At 28.1% G+C, this 21,300-nt stretch overlaps 3 protein-coding genes across 3 annotated transcripts; 1 reads left to right on the top strand and 2 right to left on the bottom strand.

Annotated features, from left to right (window-relative positions):
- Nucleotides 1–2,985: 2,985 nt before the first annotated feature.
- LOC113870349 (LOB domain-containing protein 40-like) lies at nucleotides 2,986–4,159 on the top strand. The gene is made up of 2 exons (XM_027506943.1): nucleotides 2,986–3,175; nucleotides 3,681–4,159. The coding sequence occupies exons 1-2, from the start codon at nucleotides 2,986–2,988 to the stop codon at nucleotides 4,157–4,159; spliced, it is 669 nt and encodes a 222-aa protein (XP_027362744.1).
- Nucleotides 4,160–10,104: 5,945 nt separating this feature from the next.
- On the bottom strand, nucleotides 10,105–12,176 carry LOC113870348 (zinc finger protein CONSTANS-LIKE 16-like). The gene is made up of 2 exons (XM_027506942.1): nucleotides 11,328–12,176; nucleotides 10,105–10,341 (listed from the first exon to the last, which is right to left on the bottom strand). Exons 1-2 carry the CDS (start codon nucleotides 12,174–12,176, stop codon nucleotides 10,105–10,107), a joined length of 1,086 nt encoding a protein of 361 aa, XP_027362743.1.
- Nucleotides 12,177–14,957: 2,781 nt separating this feature from the next.
- Nucleotides 14,958–18,908, bottom strand: LOC113869761 (homocysteine S-methyltransferase 1). The gene is made up of 7 exons (XM_027506225.1): nucleotides 18,762–18,908; nucleotides 18,578–18,634; nucleotides 17,682–17,887; nucleotides 17,436–17,565; nucleotides 15,409–15,612; nucleotides 15,249–15,320; nucleotides 14,958–15,101 (listed from the first exon to the last, which is right to left on the bottom strand). Exons 1-7 carry the CDS (start codon nucleotides 18,906–18,908, stop codon nucleotides 14,958–14,960), a joined length of 960 nt encoding a protein of 319 aa, XP_027362026.1.
- Nucleotides 18,909–21,300: the final 2,392 nt, after the last annotated feature.

Below are 21,300 nucleotides of genomic sequence, written 5' to 3'. Positions count from 1 at the left end.
CTTCTCAATTTTTATAGTAGTTGATATTAGACTTAATTATATTTTTGATCTTATAAACATAGAACATTTTATAATAAGTTTTTATAAATTTTTTTGTTAGGATGTAGTCCCTGAAAAGTTAAAAATTTAGAATTTAGTTATTTTCATTAACTCTTTTTATGTTAAGTGCTAAATTGGCTAACAGAAAACTAGTTCAACATTCTCACGTGATATCACGTAGCATGTCATGTTATTTATTTATTATTTAAAATTAATATTTACAAATGAATCATTAACACATTTTTAATATTTACAAAAATGCTTTCTTATATTTTCCTTTCTCCTTCCTCTCTCTATTGTATACCCTTCCCCCTACCCCATCCTCATTCTAGTATTCTCCCTTTTATATCATCCCAACTCACACCTTCCTCCTAACTCCACTCCTATACATTCTCTTTTACCTTACTCTTCTCTCTCTCTCCTTTACCCCACCCCAGCCTCATTAATGTACCTTCCTCCCATTATCACCCCTCTTCCATATTTTGTACCCTCTCCAAACTCTCAACCTCTCTCCCAATCCCGTTTCCATGCCTCCCCTTACCCTAAATAAGTGTGAGCTGCAAAATAATTTGTAGATAAAGCTAAACTCCACAGTTAGCGCTTGCTAATGGAAGGGGTGTGGGTAGTGGGAGAGATGTGCATGTTAGAGTTGGGATGGATAGTGAAGAGGGAGATGAAAAAGGTATGAGAATTGGAGTTGGGGTTAGGATTAATATGTGAGAAAGGGTTGAGGTTTGCTAACAAAAAATATTACACTCGTTCAAGAGCCAAATTTAAATTGGGATGGATTATTCTAATCAAATTATACATTTTTTTTACTAATTGAATAGCATGTTAATATAGGAAAAGAGTAGGTAATAGTGATATGTACAAATGAACATGAAAATTGAGTTCTTAAGTGACATCTTCAAGGTCTGGGATGTAGGACTGGAGAACACGTTGGTGGGCTTGCTCGAATTTGACTTTGAGATAATCATTAAACTCACTAATGCCAGCCTTAAGGAATGAAATGGTAATGGCTAAAGTAACAAGAAGATTAAAGCAACCTTGATTGCACTTTCTACCATTATTTTTAAGACTTGTTTTTAATTCTTTATTCTTTTTTGCTATAACCTTAGCTGATTATGCCCCTTTTATATATATTTTTTAAATAAAAATCTTACCCGTGTAGATAGGGGAAAAGGTATAAAGGTTAGAGTTGAGGTGTATTATGGAAAGAGAAATGGAAGGAGTGTAAGGTGGAAGTAAGAGAAGAGTGGAAGTGAGAAATAGGTACTAGAAGAGGTGGGGTGGGGTGGGGTGTAAGAAAGAGGAAGAGGAAAATGTGCAAGTGAAAGTTAGGGAGAGAAAAAAGGTAAGGTTGGGAAAAAGGGAGAGTAGAGGTTGAAATTTGAGTAGGAGTTGGAGTGAAGAAGGTAGAAGTTAAGGTTGAGGGTTAGAAGTGGAATTGCTACTGAGGATAGGAGGTTGGGAGGAAGAAGAAGACTTTTTTACAAATAGATAAAATATGTATAAGGACTTTTTTATAAATAATTATTTTATATAATAAAATATTATTAAATATATGACGTGATATATTACGTGTCAATACTTTCAATTTAATATTTGACGGATTAAATTCAAAATTTTTAATTTTTAAGGATTCAATTTTAACAAATTTTTTTAATAAAAACTTATTACAAAATGATTCATATTTATAGAAAAAAAATATAATTAAGCTTTAATATTATGTCATTTGAATCAACAAACCTTTTATTTGGCTCTATAGTATTTTTCTTTCACAATAAAATAGATGTATTTTAATGTTTTTCTCTTTTTTTCATCTCAATTTTTATTTCTTTCACTTTATACTATTTCTAATAACAAAATAGGTGAATAATATTAATTATAAACAACATAATATCGTAACTTCTTTTTCAATAAAGAAAAATTATAAAATTTTAATAGAGTATTATAAACATTGTTTAATATTGTTTTTTAAAATAATTAAAAACGTGTACTAAATTGTAATAACCATTGATTGATGATGAATATTTTAAATATTTATTGGCAAGACTCACTGGTGGGAGTATTGTTGAAGAAGAAGAAAGAGGAAATATTCTTGTAGAAGAAGAAGAAAGATGAAATATATTAACTTGTGGGAAAAGGGACCATGGGGAGAACATAAGGCAACAAAGGGAAATGAAATCCAACTAAGCAGGATACTCAAAACAATGCCTTATTTGGCAAAGAAAAGCAGAAAAAAAAAAACACTTGGCTGGTTCATAAGGAAAGAACATCATATGTATTAATGAAGCCCCACGAAAACCATGGGCGTGTAATACATTCCCCCCATCCCTGCCCACAGCCACAGCCCCACACCCTCTTTCTTCACATTCATACTCAAAGCAAAACGAGAAAAACCAATGAATGATTTTGGAGCATTGGAGAGAGGAAGGGGTTGCTCCCCAATATAGGGAGCTCCATTGTTCTTTATCAGCACACACCTTCGTGTCCTCATTCGTCCATTTGCACGCGGTTTTCCTCCTCCAACAATGCCTTGTTTGTAATGAATAACACCATAGAAACGCCTACCCCTCACCTTTTTCATGTTTAGTTTCTTCCCTTTTAAGCTTATCTAATCCTCCTCATTGCTTTTACCTCTATACCCCTTCCTTTTATCACATACCACAAAACACCCGTCTCATGGTTCTCCTTGTAATTCATTTCTGCATGCAGGGCAATCATCCAACTCCAAGTACAGCCAAAATAATCCCCCCTCCTTTTCACCAAACCAAAATTACCAAAAGGGAAAAAAACAAGAAAAACCCACCACATTGCAAAACCACTGTTCTAGTGAGCAAACCAACGTTTTATTACCACCCTCAATATAATTACTTGGTGGCTTGGTTGGTGCTAATAAATACTCCTTACAATCACCACACTTCCACAGTGTATACAGCCACCATGAAACTGAGTTGCAATGGGTGTCGCATTCTCCGTAAAGGCTGCAGCGAAGACTGCATCATTAGGCCTTGCCTTGAGTGGATCAACTCTCCTGAGTCCCAAGCCAACGCCACCCTTTTCCTTGCCAAATTCTATGGCCGTGCTGGCTTGCTCAACCTCATCAATGCTGCACAGCCACACCTTCGCGCAGGTCATCATCACTCATATTCACCATCCTTCAAACAGTACTATTTACGATTCATTTACTCTTTTTTTAGTTTTACAAATTCCTATTTTTGAATGAAAATTCCAGTTCCATCCCCTCTTAGATTTCAATTTTTATAATTTTATTGTTTTAGATTACATAATCAGTTTTTTTTTTCAATCACGACCTTGTGGAATCCTTACCTCTCTTCCTCAAAGATCGATGTTGAATTTTGAATTAGTTGAACTTGTACTAATTAAAAATTGATCTAGAAACTCGTTGAAAAACGGTTCTTCTTTTCATTTTTTTATTGAAATATTATTTTTATTCCCAACAATGGACGGTCTCAAGATACAATTTCATCAATTGAATTAACTAATACTTTTTCACTTTTGCTTTTAATGAATACTCGTTTTCATTAAAATTCTTTGTGTACATATGTTTTCCAATTTTCATTTAATAATAATAATATTAAATATATTAATGAAATAATAAAATTGAAAATTTTCAGCTGTGTTCAAGTCACTGATGTATGAGGCATGTGGGAGAATTGTGAACCCAGCTTATGGGGCACTGGGTTTGTTCTGGACCGGGGAGTGGGCCCGATGTCAAACAGCGGTCGATGCAGTGCTGAATGGCTCCGAAATCATTACCGTGGAACCTTCTGATTGGGAGGGTATGAGGACACGTGGCAGTGAGCATGGTTCTCCTGTTCTTGACATTCGCCACGTGTCCAAGAGAACAGGGAATGTGATTCGGCCCAAGCCGCGAATCGGCTCAGTTGACTCGGCTGCGCTGTGGAATCCAGTCTGTGGGGAAGAGCAAAGAGGGCGCGAGAGATGTAGGAGCCGGGAAACGTACGAGGCCTCTTTGATTAGGCGAGACAAGCAGAGCCGAAACGGTGTAGCCGAGTTGAATTTGGAGCTCACTCTTGGCTCAGGCTTTTCAGCCAGCTCAGTGTCGAGCGTTAGAGGATACGGTCGTGTTTAATAGTTGTTTTATTGAGCTTTTATTTTTTGATGTTGGACATTAGAAACAAACGCAAATGTTGGAGGGGCTTTAATTAAGTGTATATTGGGGAGTCGAGCAAATACTCATATTAAATGTACCTTTTTTTTTATTTTTTATTTCAACTATAATAATATAAAGCTTCATGATTAGAACAGTCCACAATTTTTTTAAACTTTTTGTCTACGGATATTTTAATTGCTTATTTTATAATAAACATTTATGTAGTGGGAGGTTTTCTTTCTTTTTTCTTTTATCCAAATTAGGGTTAATTTTATACATTTGTTTTTTATATATAAAAACAATACAAAATATTTTAATTAATATTATTATCATTGTAATTCCTATAAATTTTGTCAAGTACAAAATAATTGACTATAATTAAGGAATTTATTAAAAGCAAGATATATAAGATATTTTTTTCTTGTTCAAAACTAATTAAGGATTAGTTTCGTAATTTTAATTTTATATTAAAATTATTATTTTATTGTTAAAAAATATTATCATAATCAACGTTGGCAGTATTGTTCCTGTAATTAATATTGTTATAATTGCTAATATAATTACCTTCATTAACATTATTATTATAATTAACATGACTATAGCTTGTTTGAACACATAACTATCATTATTGATTGTGTATAGAAAATGTTCGCTTCTAGAAATTCTCTTGTGTAAACTTTATTAGAGATATTAGGTGTCAAATTACTGTACAAAATTTATTTCCTATTTTCACTTTTTATTTTATTAGTTATCAATAATATATTTAATTCTTTAAATTTAATAGAGAGCTATAACCAAAATAAATGTATTATTAATTAATTGCAAATCACGAGAGAATTTTCGAAAGCTGCCATATCTTTTAATTTTTTTAACTCCTTAATTAATTAATTAATGTTTCACTCTTTAATTATATGTGGCATTGTTAATGTTAATTAAAGTAAATTTGTATAATAGAACTAAGAGAACTATCACGTATTTATTTATTATCTTTTTTCAGTATTCTATTTGTATTGAATAAAATAAATAAATAATTTATATTTACAGATAATACAAATTATTTAAATTATAGAATCATTTTATAGGAATATAAAATAAGTAATTTAATTAAAATGTTATTTCGCTATAAATATGGTTTTTTTAAGATATAAATAAGTTAACAAAATTTTATTAGTCAAATTTGGCTTCAATTTATTGTGGAAATTTTATTGTCTTCTTTTTAAAGAATAATGAATCTTTTATTAATTAATAATAAATATTAAATTTATATTTGATAATCATTAATTTTGTATAATAAATATTTTATATTTTATGTGATAAATTATCTATTATATAAATATATATTTTAAGTTAAAATTATTAATAAAATATTCATTATTACATAATAGATCAAATTTATTTAATTTATAATATTAAAAAATTATAAGTCATTTAAAAAATAATTGTTATATTTATATTATTAGCATAATTTTTTTTTATTTTATCATAAAATAAAAATGTTTACTTTAAAAATCATAATAATTTTATAATGAAATAAAGTTAATAACAACTTTTTAAATATTAGTAATATTGATGTATTTTTTTTAAATTTAATATAATTTGAAATAATTTATTAATTTAATTATTGAATAGCTTAATTTGTATATTATTTTAATAAATTAAATTTTAAAATTTAATATTATAAAATATTTTGTGCATTACACGCATGAGTCTAAAAACTAGTTTACTTCTAGAAATTTATTATAAAATATAATTAAAATAAATATGTTATTGATTGAATTAAAAAATTATTGAAGGAAAATTTTCAACTCTTAACATATCTTTTACTGTGTTTTGTTAACTATTTAATTCATTGATTAAATCTCTTTAATTATTTTTAATGTTATTAGTAATATTTGATAATTATAAAGTGTGTTATATGATCTTAAGCTAAATAAAATTTCATTATTAAATTAAAAAATCTATCATGTATTTATTTATTTTCTATTTTTAACATTCTCTTTGTGTCGTAGAAAATAAATAAAGAATTTAATATTTATATAACATATTTAATTTTTAAATTATAGATAAAATATTATAATAATGTGCAATAAATATATTAATTAAATTATTAATTTATTATAAATAATTTTATTTCTTTTTTTATAAGACATGAAAAATTTAGTGAAATATGACATAATGATATTTTAATATTTAAATCGTAGGGTAAAATTTTGAGTTACTAAGTGTTTTATATAATTATATTTTTCAATATATGTATATATATATATATATATATATATATATATATATTAAGTTACATAATTTTAAATATATAAATTATAAAAAAGATGCATTCATAATTTTTATTATTATACAATAAAAATAAAATTTTTGTTAAACTCAACTCTAAAGACTGAGTATAAGCAATTAATAATAATAAAAATTTATTAAAAATAAAATTATTTATTATATTTTTAAAACTTTAATACAATAACTGTATATTTTTTTATAAAACTTTTTTATTTGTAAATGTTTAAACTTAGTCCTAAAGTTAATAAAATTCTAAAAATAAATTATTAAATTAATAAAATTAACTTTTAAAAAATATTATTAGACTTATTTTTTTATTAAATTTGACTCATAACATTATTTAATGCTAATCCATTTTTAAATAAAATATAATATTACCATGTACATAGGAAAGGTCACCTCGTCAAATTTTATACATGGTTTTATTGTTAAGTGTCCTATTATATAGATGTTTTGTGGTATTTTTTTTTTTTTTTAATGTGTGTTATGTAGTACGTTTTCTTAGAAGTATTTAAGTAAAATAAAACATTAATTAATGAATTTTTTGTTTTAATATAATAAATAATAAAATAAATAGAATAGTATATTTATATTATTATGTTATTATATTAATCAATGTTATTATTTTTTTAACATCATTATTTCTTATAAAAATATAAATATAATAAAATAAAATATTTATATTAATTGAATAGTTTAAAGGATGAAAAATGATTCATTAATAGAAATGAAATTATAATGTTTATAAAATAATTTAAATAAAATATTTAGATTATTTAATTTATGTTTTTCTATTTTAAAAATTAAAAGTATTATTTTACTTGTTGTTAAATAAGATAGTAAATGTATGGTTATAGATCTTAGTAATTGTAAATTTTTAAACTACCCATTTTGCATAAATTTAGATGAATAAGTTGAATATATTCTATTCTAATGTTGGGGTCTTAATATCTTATCAATTAATATATAAAGAATTGAAAATTATAAAAGTTTAGGAAGTTTGAAAATGCTTTTAATAATTTTTTTTCTTTTCCAAATAATGATATTTTAGTAATGTTATCATGTTATTTAACACACACTAGAAATTAGGTGAAAAAAGTAGTTCTAAATTATTGTACCTCCTTATTAGGTGCATTGAATGACAATAATGATGAAAGTAATCTTAGAATATTAATAATAACTTTTAGATAAATAACTAAGTATAGCATAATTGTAAAATTAATAAAATGAAATGTTTTATTTTTCTTCTATTACACAATATTAGTGCAATTCTATTTTTTTTTTCAGTAAATTTAACTCTTTCAATTTTCGCACTTTGTAGCAAAGCACCCTAAAAATATACATAAATAAATTAAGATAGAACTCAGTTTTTTTATTATCCCTTACAAAGCAATAGAAAGTAGTTCTAGCATTAAAAATGACAATAAATGAGATTTTAATGGGGATATCTTTTGTTTACGAATACAACATGAAATATTGTATTTACAATGATTGGAAATTTATCATTTTTTAATATATCATAAAATAACTTATTTTACAGCAAATATTGTAAAACAAGAAAGAAACAGATATCTCCTCCCATTTTGCTTAATGTTGAGGCCATAAATTTTGTCAATGTTATTCTATCAAGTCTATCCAAGATTTTATGTTATTTTTGGATTTTGTTTTCAACTAAATTACTGTCTCAATAAATTGGGGAAAAAAAAACTTCTTCCATGTGTTTTTAATCACCCCATTTACTGCTAGACTCTTTTATTTATTTATTTATTATTATTATTAAAAATGACTTCATATATTTAACTTGATTTAGAATCAATGATTCAACTAATCGACAAGTTGTAAGTCATAATTCTTTAGTTTTGTGAAATAAGAAATGTTAATCACCCATATAAAAATATTATTTTCCAATATCATGTTTTAATTAAATGACGATATGGCAAGAAAGACGTACGTGTGAATTGACTACAAGTAACAAGTACATAATCTAAATAAAAAGCCAAATCCTAACCCACATAAAACATCTCTAATTTGAATATATTCTTAATAATGCATAATAAATTTTCACCCCATCCCATAAATTATCCAACTCTTCTTCTATACGAGATTTTTGAAAAAATATCAATATTATTTCTAGGTCATTATGGTCCAAGAATGAGAAAAAAAGACATAACGAAAAATTCTTGCTTAATTCACGGCCATGGTGGAAAATTATATGAAAAATTTAATTCTCACAATGAGTTGGGTTAACGTTACTTAACCTATTTAATTCTCTATATGTAGGTCATAAAGTAAAATTAAATTTTAACATGAATGCCACATGTTACAGAGAAAAGAAGTCTAAATTAATGAGACTTGATTAAATGTTATTAGGATCTATAGGGAGATTTCATGTTATAAGTATTAACAAAGAAAAAATGGTATATGATATCTTTCATTATAACAAATGAAATCATCTAAAATTTAGCAGAGAACTAGCCGTTTAATAGAACAATGAATTGAGTTACCTAACCAATTTAATTATGTAAGTGTAAACCATAAATCGCAACTAAATTGTACCCTCCAATACCACGTAGTGTGGAGAAGATTAAATGATTGATTACATGTTAGGATATAGAAATCTTATGTTTGAAGTAAAATAAGAAAAAAGGGTTATGATCAATTTTTCATATTTAACTAGTGAAAATACAGGGAAAAATTATTATTTATTTACTCCTTAGTCAATTTCAACAATTATTAAAAAATAATTATAAATAGATATTCAAATAAGGTTTAAAGAAAAATTAAATTTAAGGTCACACTTTGAATCTCTTATTTTGATTAATATGAAATTATGAAATTTTTTAATATATTACTCATAATAATATTTAAAGAAAATTTTCAATTAATTTTAAAAGAAATTTACAAGATACTTATTTAATTAGCTTTAAGTGAATTTTAATACTTATAAAAGAATTAACGTAAAAGTTAGACGACTATTAAATTTAAAAAAGTTAAATAATAATATTAAGATCAACGTTAAATTTTAAATATTAAAAAATACTAATTTTGTCTAATATCTAATTTCATTTAATGGTGCTGTTTGCTGCCTTCTTTGGACAAATCTCGTGTATCGTGGTCTTATAATCATTTCAAACATTGCTGAAGTGACAAGCGGAAATCTTAACTTTCGGTCTTACTAAGAAACGTCTTTGTTGACTTTTTAATATACTATTTTTAATTAATTAAAATTATAAAAGTATAATTTTTTAATTAAATTCCAAATAAAAAATAAAAATAAATATTTTTCATAATTTTTAATAATAAATAAGAATATGTTAAAAAAATATATTACTAATATTTTTTAAGTTAAATTTGTATATACATTCTGATATTAACAAATTAAAGAAACGTTGTTATCAAGTTTTGTCGTCTCAATATAATTGTTAATTATTAATTAAAATTTATTAAAAATTTAAAAATATGTAATTTTTAATTTAAAAAATTGTATCGATGATTATATAATTTATAATAAAATTTAATCGATAATTAAAAAATTAAAAGTATATTCTTAACACTAACAAGTTAATGATTTGAAGCAAAAAATGAAGGGTAAAGCAGTGCATGGTAGCTTATTTGTATTCATATATTTTAAATCGCTATTTGTTTGGCAAAGGAAGAGTTGGTGGTGGCACTGCCACAAAGGAAGCTGTCTTTACAAACCTCCCTTTCATTCTGGGTCTCTTCTCTGCATTCAATTTTCTAACCTCATACCTTATTTTCTTCGAGAACAACCTTGTACGTCGCTTTTCTCTATATCGTGATACTCTCGCTTCTCTTCCCCCGTCTTCCATTGCTGCACCATAAGGTCTGTGAAGCTCCATTCCCCATCTTCTCTGCTAAAATATTAGCATAAATTTCTTTGTCAAACATAATCAAAATCATCTACCTGCGTTTACTTCTTTACTCCTATATAGCTTTACTGAACTGTTCAAAATCAGATAAATTTCCACCCAAAATAAGATCAGATACAGGCCCTGTATTATACTAGGTCAAGGGTTGAAGTAACTTACAATTTTTTTTATATAATTTTATTATATCCATCTATTCATAATTTTACTAACTCCTTACTACTTTATAAAATATGTATTAAATAAAAAATTATACTTTTTATTTAATAATTAAAAGAATTTATAAGAATAAGAGGTTTTAAATATTAAAATAAGGATTTAATGCATATTATAAATGTTCTCAAAATAGTAATATTTTATGGTAGGACATTAATAAGCAAGCTTCTAAGGGGAAAAAAAGGAAAGAAGATTTGCTCTTGCAACGCGAGCCGACCTCATAGACAAAGTAAATATATAATTTAAAAGAAAGGTTAATTGTATTTTAGTTTTCATATGTACATTTATGTATAATTTTAATTATTTAAATTTTAGTCTTCTTAATTTTTAAATTTTTAAATTAATTTATAATTTCTAAATTTCATTTTTAATAATAACAAAAATACAGTATATGTAACTTAATATAAATTAAAATATAAAATGCTTAAATTAAAAGTAACTAACATGTATAAATTTAATTGAAACATTATATATATATATATATATATATATATATATAAATTATTTTTTAAACATTTTTAAAAAGTATATACATATTAACAATATATCATATTTTTGTTAGGTTTTTATTAACTATTAGATAAAATCTCGAAATAAGAAAATTAATTTAAACAGTTAAAATATTATAAAAACAAAATATGAATTATTAAAGATAAAGGAAATAAAACTGTACATAACTTAAACTAAGAAGCCTAAAAATAGACATTTTAAGTCTGAAGAATGAAAAACAAAGCATAAAGGGTGAACTCAAATACCATGCTGTGATCCGAAACCAAGTGTGGTTTATCCGCAGAAGTCCACGGAGATTTTTGGGTTGCCCAAGCAGTGATTACAGCTTCATAATCCAACTGCAGCAATAGTATCTTCTTTGTCGTTTCTTCGTCATTAATCTCTTTGAGTTCCCCACCATTATTGATCTCATCCAAACCAATCTTCTCCTTCACCTCTTCACATGTTAAAGGAGCATCGTCACAATCAAATCCCAATTCAAATGCTTCCTCTGTCCCCATCATCATCATCTCCACCTTCACTTTTCCACTATCCTCACAACACTCCCACGAAGAATGTTCATATTCATATTCTTTGCCATCAGCTAGCCCCAACCCTTCCATTCCCACGCACTCATTCTCCACTCCTTTACCCAACAAAATCTCAACATCAGGATCAAACTCAGCAACTTCAATCTCCGATGAAACAAACAAACCATGATTATTGTCACAAACGGGCACTCTATAAAGAACCTGTTCCACGCCCTCTTCGTGGGAATTCATATCATCGTAACCCACTTCAGGTACCACATCGAATGGGTTCTTCAAAGTGTGCTTTCCGTCTCCACGTGGCGTCTGAGGTTTCTTGGCGAATCCTTTGTGCCACGACGGAGCACAGTTAATATTATTGAGTGACTTAAACGACGTCGTTTTCAAGCGAACCCGTCCATGTCTACGCGCTAACGGGTTAGCCGTGTGAACGGAATAGTCGCAGTGTTGGCAGAGGAAAGCATCGTCGGCGGCACAGTACCAACATGCTCGCTTTCTGGCGCAGAAATCGCACGCTCTTGCCGTTTTGGCGCTAACAGCGTTTGCCTCGGTCTTGGTGAAAATCATTATTAGAAGAGTGGTGGTTGAAAAACTGGGTTTTGAAATGAAACGAGTTTATAAGATGGTAGTTAGCGAAACAAACGATCGAGAATGGAAAGTAGAGTCTTGAGCTAGATGGGTGTTATGTTATTGGGGTCCTTCTGAATGAAATGGTGTTGGGTATGGATTGGTTTATGGAGACTTTTGCTAGCAGCATATGCAGAAAAAGTGAAATGGTAGAGAGTAGTTTAAGAAACTTGTACCAGACCACCAGTACAATAATTTTAGGGTGGAATGGGTTAGGGATGGCGTGTACATGTGTGTCCGTGTGACCCACACGCAGCACTTTTGCAGGGGTAGATATTTAACACAATCTAAATAAGATATATATATATATATATATATATATATATATATATATATATATATATATATATATATGCACAGTTGAGAAATTACTAAATAATATTTTTATAAAAATTATACTAAAATTATAAATGAAATGATTATTATAATTCATAATAAAAAAATTATTCTTAAGTAAAATTTTTAGGATATTGATTAATATTTTTTAAATAATTTTATAAATACTAAGAAATTTTATATTGACTGAATATAATTAAGATGTTTTTTAAGGCTTAACTAATCTTTCTTACGTGAAAAAATTTATTGATATGAGCTTTTGTTGTAATATAGTTATTTGTATTTTGCAAAATTAGTTTTTTACATGAGAAAATAGTCTAAAAAGGCATTTATTTAAAAACAAGAGAAAATATGATAAAAATATGAACTTTTTAGACATCGTATTATGGAATAATTGAAAATGTTATGATCGTTTAACACATATTTCACATTGTTCACATTCTATTTACTAGCTAATTACATGGGCATAAAAGTGCTTGGCCTAGAGTTTGCACTTTTGGGAGGTTTTCCACAGTAGAGGTTGTGCTTTTGGGTCCACAAGAATGCCTTATCTGGTTTTTAATTGGTGGATCTTATAAACTTGATCCAAATCTCTGCCATCTTATTGGTTGGGCCACTAAGCAGAGGGATTTCTAGTGGTGACCCACGTTGGCTGTGGATGAACATTAGCTTCCTTTGATCCCACATTACAAATTTTCTCTTGCTTGCTAGAAATTTGAATGACACTCACCGTAGGCTACCCCGAACTTTTTCTCAGTGGTCCCTCATCCTATTCCTTCTCTCTTCCCTTCTGCATCCGTTTCAACTTTCTGCGACAGCATCGTCAATTGAACCGTGGCAGCTAAAAGTTGAAAATTTGTTACTTAGAAGCCTTCCTAGATGTATACGTTCAGAGAAAAAAGAAGAGAAGGGAGAGATATAATAAATATAGCAAGTGACATAACATAATAAAAGAAAAAAATATTGACATTGTTGAGTCATATAAAAATTAAATTCTTCGGTTCGTCTTATATAATTTTGAGATATTAACGTGGATATAAATATAAATATGCAGGAAGATACTCAGACCAATGTGGCTTGATTATTTTTCAGGCAATTCAAACACTATCACGAATAATAGTTACTTCATCCTATTATTTGATTTTTGCATATAATATATTTTTATAAATGTTAAATTTTGAATAATATTATCTATAAATATTTAAATCATGTTAACTTTAATATATAAGATCATAAAAATAAAAATAAGGTAAGATAGTTATGATTAAATTAACGTTACTTCTGGGTTATATTCAAAGAACGCTATGCTTTGACAAACACCAACAAAGAGTAGGTGCAATGTTGACCAGGTTGGGTCTTTACAAGGATGAATATAGTTTAATTCTTCAATAAAGCAATTGTTGAAAGGGTCTTTTGGTTAAAAGAAAAATTAGTCTCACGTATAGTATACCTTAGAAGTTAAACATGTACCTGGTGGGTCCATTTTTTTCACTCAATCTAAATATACCTTATTGCTAAAGCTCACATGATTGATGCAAAGGTATCTCTACCCGTGGTTGTAAGCTCTTAAACTCAAATCTGATTACAGTCTTGATGCTCATCTTTTTCACTCTATTGTAGGTGACATTTAATTTGCTACTCTCACTCAGCTAGAAATAGTTTATGCTGTAAACAAGGTTTTCCAGTTTCTTTCCCAACTATTACAGACTCATTGGTGTGTTGTCAAATGTATTCTTTGATATCAAAGGAACTATTTCTCAGCGCTACTTCTTCAACCTGCTCAACATCACAATTTTCACGCTATTTGTGCTTACTATAACAATGGTTGGGCCACTAATCCAAATAATCACCGCTCTAAATCTAGATCCGACATCATCTAAGGATCGAATCTGATTATTGGTGATCAAAGAAATAAACATTGGCTGTAGAACACATGTCTATCGTTAATTAGCCTATTTGCGCAAAACCAAACATGCAGATTAAAATTAGCCTATTTACATTTTCTCTCTCTTTCTGTCTGTTTTCTCTCTTTCCTATTTTGTGAGAATCGTCATTGTAACAATGATTTAATTAATCTATAGTGGTCTGGACTTCTCAATACTAGAACTAAGTTGAGAATAAAAATATTCCCATTCATGACATAACTGATTAATAGGAATGCTTATGAACATGAACAAATTGTTGACCTGTGTTGATTTATCGAAGGAATGAGGCTTATACCAAGCTTTTGTGTTACGTATGAAGTTATCTTTCAATTCCTATGGAAAAGAAACGACACACTTTCAACTGAATCAATAAGCTTCAAAAAACTAAAAATTTTAAACTAAAGAAATACAGACAATGCCTTGTGGTAGTTCGTCAAAAACAATTACATCTACAGCACAATTAAGATTTTTCTCTTAAAGCATTTGATATAATTTGAATGGTGGATGGTGTAGTCCTGCAACAACCACCTATTATTTTGGCTCCCAAATCACGCCACTTTGTTGCATGAAATCCAAAATCATCATCGTGAAAACACTTAGATGGCTGTCAATTAAAACAAACAGGAAAATAAAGTCTAATTACTTATGAAACATAGCAATTAACGAACATGTCACAGGTGAGACGGTATGTCTTTGAGTGTGCATGTCTGTGTGAAAAAGAGAAAGAGAGACCGAGAGAAGCATTACTTACTAGCCATTTCTTGGCTTTACCATCCCATACTTCCCCACTATTGGGATAAACAATGATGGCCTTCTTTGTCAACTGGAAATATAAGATTATAAACTTTTACTCTCTGATCATAAAAACTAATTCTAGTATTCAAATTAATGACATGAGATTCAACAGTTACCTGCTTAAATTTGCAGATGAGATTTTCCATAAAATGGGGAGGTGCACAGTTTATACCAACTGCTTCTACTTTATTACTCTTATTTATTACTTCAAGACAGTCTTCGAAACTCTCTCCTGAGGGAGCATTTTCACCATCTACAGTGGTAAAACAGATCCAACATGGGATTTGAACACTTTCTTCTTCAAGCAATTCGACACAAGCCTGCAATAGGATAATTTGATAATGAATACCACAAAAGATTTCTAAACTGTAAAAATTAGTTAAACTAGAATTGAAAAAGTGGAAAGTAAAACGTTCAGCTTGGTAGTAAAAGAATTAGAAACAGTACATTAGCAATCATACTAGGGATTGGTTAATTAAAACATTAGGCCTAAATTTAATTTAAAAATCTTAATGAACATATAAAAAAAACGAAAAAATAAAAACACATCTTAATGATGGAATTAGCTTACACACATTTACATGAACATGATGACTTCTGTTTCAGGCAAGATGAATGACTATCAGGTGATTAGAAAGCCAAGATACAACTTTCCTTTCCATACATAAATATAAATGTCTCGTCTCAACATTATCAATAGTACCTATGCACAATAATTGTGAGACTAATTGAATTGTGGGAAGAAAATGTGAGGAAATGGTTCAGGCATTGGAACATGAGAAATGCTAGCAAAACACTATTTATAATCGGTCCATTTTTTAAAAAGTCAAAACACTGGCTTCATAAATTGATCACTTTTTAAAAAATGCTTTGACTTTTTACAAAATTGAACAATCACAAAAAGTATGTTGCTAGCATTTCTCTGGAACAATTTAGAAATGATCATGGTTTGATATTTTCTAAGAATAACTTAACTCCCAAATAAGATAATACTCATAATAGTCCTTAAATATATGCTGCTTCATTCTGTTTTCTACTATGGAAGCAACTTCCAAAACTAAAAATTCTATTTTGGGTCCACCTTCATAGATTGTAGACTGAGATATCCAAATTCTAACAAATCAAGGATTCTTAAGGCATTAGCAAAGTTGACGTTAACGTATGACACACTGTTGATAGGAAAGATGCTGTCACGTGAAATCAATGCTCTGAAATGATTAAGTTTGAAAAAAGAAATTAGTCATGGTTTTGGTGCTGTTTTATTAGATAAATTATTAGTATAAATCGTTATTAGCCTGCTGGTTTGGCTGCTCATAGCCTGTTGTTTATTTTATCATACGCTCCTGATATCAACCAACAAGGGCAGGGTCAAGGTTTGTGTGAATATTTCTTTCTCCTGGGCATTGCTAATTTCAGGTAGTTTCACACTGACATTCTTGTGGGTTTTACTAATCAGGAATTTCTCAAAGTTAGGATTAAAATGGCATCCTATGTTTCTTGTAAATTAATTATTAAGAATTTACCTTAAGAACAGATTCCAATCTCTATATCATCTTTCACCTTTTAGATAGAAAAAAATCGGTCTCAAGATATAAAAGAGGTTTAAACAAGAAGAGAGAGATACTTCAGTGTTTTAGAATTTAGATGAGGATGAAAAAGATCAATGTAAGAGGTAATTTTCAATTTTGGTTTTGATGCTTTCTCTATTATCAAGGAATTTAAAAATTTTGGTATCAAATATTTTGTGTTTGGTGTTTCTTTAATTGATTACAGTGCAGCATAAAGGACTACCATTACAACAGTGCCAAAGGCAAAGAGATTACAGTAAGCAAAAAAGAACAAATTTTACAACTCAAACAAAACTCAGTGTTTATGTTCAGTGGATTTAAAGAAACAAAAGCAGGACTGTAAGAGATTTGATCAAACACTACTCATTTTGAAAACAAAGTGTCATTAGAGAATTGAGAGAAGTGGAAAAACAACAGAATTGAAAATTTCCAGTTTCGTGGTGTTCCTAAAATTTATAATGTGGTGCAAGAAAGATAAGAGTTGTCTAGGTTTGCAGTAACTTAAGAAATTACAGCAAGGTATACTTATCTATGAAACACGCTTATTGGAAAATGGAAAAAGAAAACAACAAGACCTTAGCTTCAAGTTTGTTTGGAATGGTCTCAAAAGCAAGCAAATCCGGACCCGCTTCAACAAGAACTTGCAATCTGCGGCGATGAAAATTCTTCAACTTCTCCAAATTCACATTGGGTCCATATAAGCCTCTACAAAAAGATATTAATACCAATAAACTCAGTGTACACACTAAAACTATACAAAGCAGTTCCACCGCAAGATGGATAGGTACCAAACCATCAAATTTTGGGGAGTGTAGAAGCACCTGTATTCCGAGCCATCAGCAAGGTAAGCTCCATAGCTTCCGATGGAGGCTGCAACCAAAGCTCTTCTGTATTTATTCCCTGGATTTCTTTTAGCTGAATTCCAGAAACTATCACGAGCTTCAACTGCCAATTTGACACTCCTCCCTAATAGTGATTCCCCTTCTTCAATGGATAGCCCTTTGGACAAAAATCCAGGCAGTGTAGCCTATAATTATAGAATTTTCTATAAGCAAACAATAAAATTGCAGACAATGCATGAGTATATGTATGAACAACCAAATGTTCTGAACTTTTCTGCTGCAATATTAAGATTTCATCCTAAGTATATAGATCCAAAATGTCATCACCGGAAGCCATGAAATTTGTAAACCACAAGCAAATGCTTCACAAGTCAGGTTAATTGGCAGGATAGAAGGTAACCCTTCTGTTTATTCCAAATTGTCTATGGCTCAATCATTTCATTTATAGAGTGCAGAGCACTATTTTTTTTTAATCCACGGTCAGAAACCACGAGATGTCCTCAAGCCCAAGAGCCCAAAACTAATCCCCGCTCATGGTTCGTGGCTAACCTAAAAAAAGTAACGTGATAATAAATAACATAATAATAACAGGAAAGAAGGACCCTCTAGTTCATTCCAAATTGTCTAAGGTTCAATCTTATAGACCACAGAGGATTATTTATTTAACCACAAATTTCCCTATACATCCAATTCACATGATAGCAACACACTTTTTTTTTATCGAGTCCATTGCAATTATTCATTTTGTGTATAAAAAGCATAGATCTAAACTAAACTCCCAGCATTAGATTACATAATAAGAATGAAGAAGCAAAGCAAGTATAAAAAATTATAAGTGCATGACTGCAGGCTATGTGCAAAATCACATACTTTACCTGGTATGATGAAGTAACCAATATATTAGCACCAGCCTCCAAGTATTCCAAGTGGACCTAAAAATAAACAGATAAAATCCAAGCGAGATTTATTATCCGAAGAGGAAAATATAATAATGAATGTAAAGCAAGGACAGGGGAAGGACACAGAAAATGATAATTAATTTTAAAAAAAAAAAAAAACCTTTTTGATAAGATGTGGGTCTTTAATCAAAAAGAGAGCACTCCAAAGAGGGTCATTGATGGAGGCGCCATGAGTTTCGAGCTGCGTGGCGAATCCTCCGTCAATGACAGCACAACCTCCACCATTCTCAATCAGATCATGAAGCATTTGCATCGTCTCGCTCTTCATTTTCTTCGACGACGCGGTTTCTGTGAGGCCGTGATTTCAACTGAACAGAACAGAGCACGTTAGAACGGGAGAGACGGGTGGGAGTTGTTGGGAGTTGTAGGTATGAATACGGACGAAATAGCATTCAGGTTCTTCTTCTTCTTCTTCTCCTTTCTTTTTCTTCTATAAATAAATTAAGATTCACGTAATCTACCGGCACACCTTCTATAATTTATTATTTATCCATTTTTCAAACGGCTATACAATCAAATTTATTTATAATAAGTTTTTATTGACTTTCGTCATTTTACATTTTAAGAATGAAGTTAAACATATAAAATTTAAAACTTTTATTAGTATAAAAATAATTTATTACATTTTTATAATTTTTAATTATTACCTTTTTTTTAATATAAGTTATTGATGTATTTAGAAAACTCATGGCATAAGTTAGTTGAACTTGAAAGCTTAAAAATTAGCTGAACAAGTCGAAAAGTTAGTTGATTGAATTAAAAATGTTTGATAATATTAGCTATTGAACTAGTTAATAAATATAAAATGACAAATTAAGGAAAGCAATAATTAAGTTTAATTTTTTAAGATAATAAAGGCATGCATTTTTTATTTAATATTTAACTAATACATATTTTTTAGTTGGTAATCTCTAAAATTATTTCTTGAACAAAGACTTCGAGCTTCCATAATTATAAGAAATCAATATTTTAGTTTTCAAAATTATTATTAAGATAAAAAGGTTAAAATCAAGATAAAAAGTTTAAAATCAAGAGAAGAAAGGTTATATTTGTTTTCAAAATAAAATTCTTAACTTCTTAAATGAAATTCTTTTAGAACGTGTAAAAGAAGAAAATTAAAAATATGACATATAAGATTTATACATACTTATCCTTAAAATAATAGTCTATATTTAATTCTTGGTATCAGTTAAGATTTTTACTTTATTAAAAATTTGTATATAAGTAATTTTATAACTTAAATATTCTTATACAATTTTTTGTAGTTTAAATAAACTTTAAGTAGTTTTTTATATACTAACTTTCCGGACAAACAATCACTTTTTAAGTATTATGACTCACAATTTTTGGCTAATACTCATTTTATACAAGAAAGAAAAAATTATTCACAAAAAGAAAGTTGAATGAATAATTTTGTTTTTTATTGTATATTTTGCTCTCTTTTTTTTTTTTTTGTATGGACTTGTCTCTAATTTGTAGTAAATTTATTCAAACTTTATGTTAAATATTATCCTATGTTCATTAAACTTAATAAACTTATATGCTAAAAGATTTTGTTGATGGGTGCAAAGACTTTTTAGAATTTGTAATACTTTCTATGTTTTTTCTTTTTGTTATTTCATAAGGTAGAAGGAAGAGAAAAGATGTGTTTTTGTCATTCATAAATAAAAATAATGTTGATGTTCTTCTTTACAATAGTTCTGCATTTATAGTCAACTTTTTAAATTTTAGTGATTTTTTTAAAAACTTTTGAACTTTGCACTTGCAGCTCTTTACTTGAATATACTTCCTTTTGAGTTAGTCTTGATTTTTAAATTGTCTTTCACATAATATAATTTTTATATATTGATTACTCAAATTTTGAATTTAACCTCAATTAATATAATAAAAAAATTAAAATTTAAACTTTAATTTTAAATTTTTGTTAAAGCAAAAAAAGTTTTCAAACTTTAATTTTGAAGTTTAGTTAAAATGAAAGAAAAATCTAAATTTAATGTTTAAAATTTAATTTTCTTAGAAGGAAAAAGAAAATTTCAAACTTCAAAGTAAAATTTTAATTTCAAATATTGGTCAACTTAAAAGGAAACAATAATTTAAATTTCTAATATTTGGATTAAAATAAAAGGAGAATAACACTAAAACATATCATATTTTACTTTTAAACGTAATTGCTCACACTAAAAAATATCACACACTAAAAATGTAAGATATGTTGCTTTCTAATTTGTAGTACTTGTTTATTTTATTTTACATTTCTTTAACAATATTGAATTCACTTAATTTATTAATTAATTTTTAAATGATATTATATATATATATCTATATTTCAAATGATATTAGTTTGTTAAATAGGTTTTCAATTTGTATAATTATTGTATGATAAGGTTGACTTATTTTCAGTATAGGTAATGTAGATGAATAATAATAAAAAAAAAATTAAATTGATTAAAAAATTACATTAATATTATATATATATATATATATATATATATATATATATATATATATATATGTAGAAGTCCGTACTTTTTCCCGATTATACAAATATTCTAAATTGTAAATCTTAAACTATATAATTAAGTCATTTGTTTTTATAAAAATATATTATTCAATCGGTTGATCACATAGTTTTGGATCAT

Source organism: Abrus precatorius, unplaced genomic scaffold, assembly GCF_003935025.1.
Source record: "Abrus precatorius isolate BTA unplaced genomic scaffold, Abrus_2018 Scaffold6, whole genome shotgun sequence".
NCBI classification, from domain to species: Eukaryota; Viridiplantae; Streptophyta; class Magnoliopsida; order Fabales; family Fabaceae; genus Abrus; species Abrus precatorius.
This window is presented reverse-complemented; position numbering and strand designations above follow the sequence as displayed.

Coding starts and splice junctions, on each gene's coding strand:
- LOC113869761 (XM_027506225.1), bottom strand. CDS start 18,908: ATGCTTCATGATCTGATTGAGAATGGTGGAGGTTGTGCTGTCATTGAC. Junction 15,321..15,408: donor TCATCTGCAAATTTAAGCAG/GTAACTGTTGAA, acceptor TTATATTTCCAG/TTGACAAAGAAGGCCATCAT. Junction 15,102..15,248: donor GTAAAGCCAAGAAATGGCTA/GTAAGTAATGCT, acceptor TTTAATTGACAG/CCATCTAAGTGTTTTCACGA.
- LOC113870349 (XM_027506943.1), top strand. CDS start 2,986: ATGAAACTGAGTTGCAATGGGTGTCGCATTCTCCGTAAAGGCTGCAGC. Junction 3,176..3,680: donor ACAGCCACACCTTCGCGCAG/GTCATCATCACT, acceptor GAAAATTTTCAG/CTGTGTTCAAGTCACTGATG.
- LOC113870348 (XM_027506942.1), bottom strand. CDS start 12,176: ATGATTTTCACCAAGACCGAGGCAAACGCTGTTAGCGCCAAAACGGCA. Junction 10,342..11,327: donor TGGTTTCGGATCACAGCATG/GTATTTGAGTTC, acceptor ATATTTTAGCAG/AGAAGATGGGGAATGGAGCT.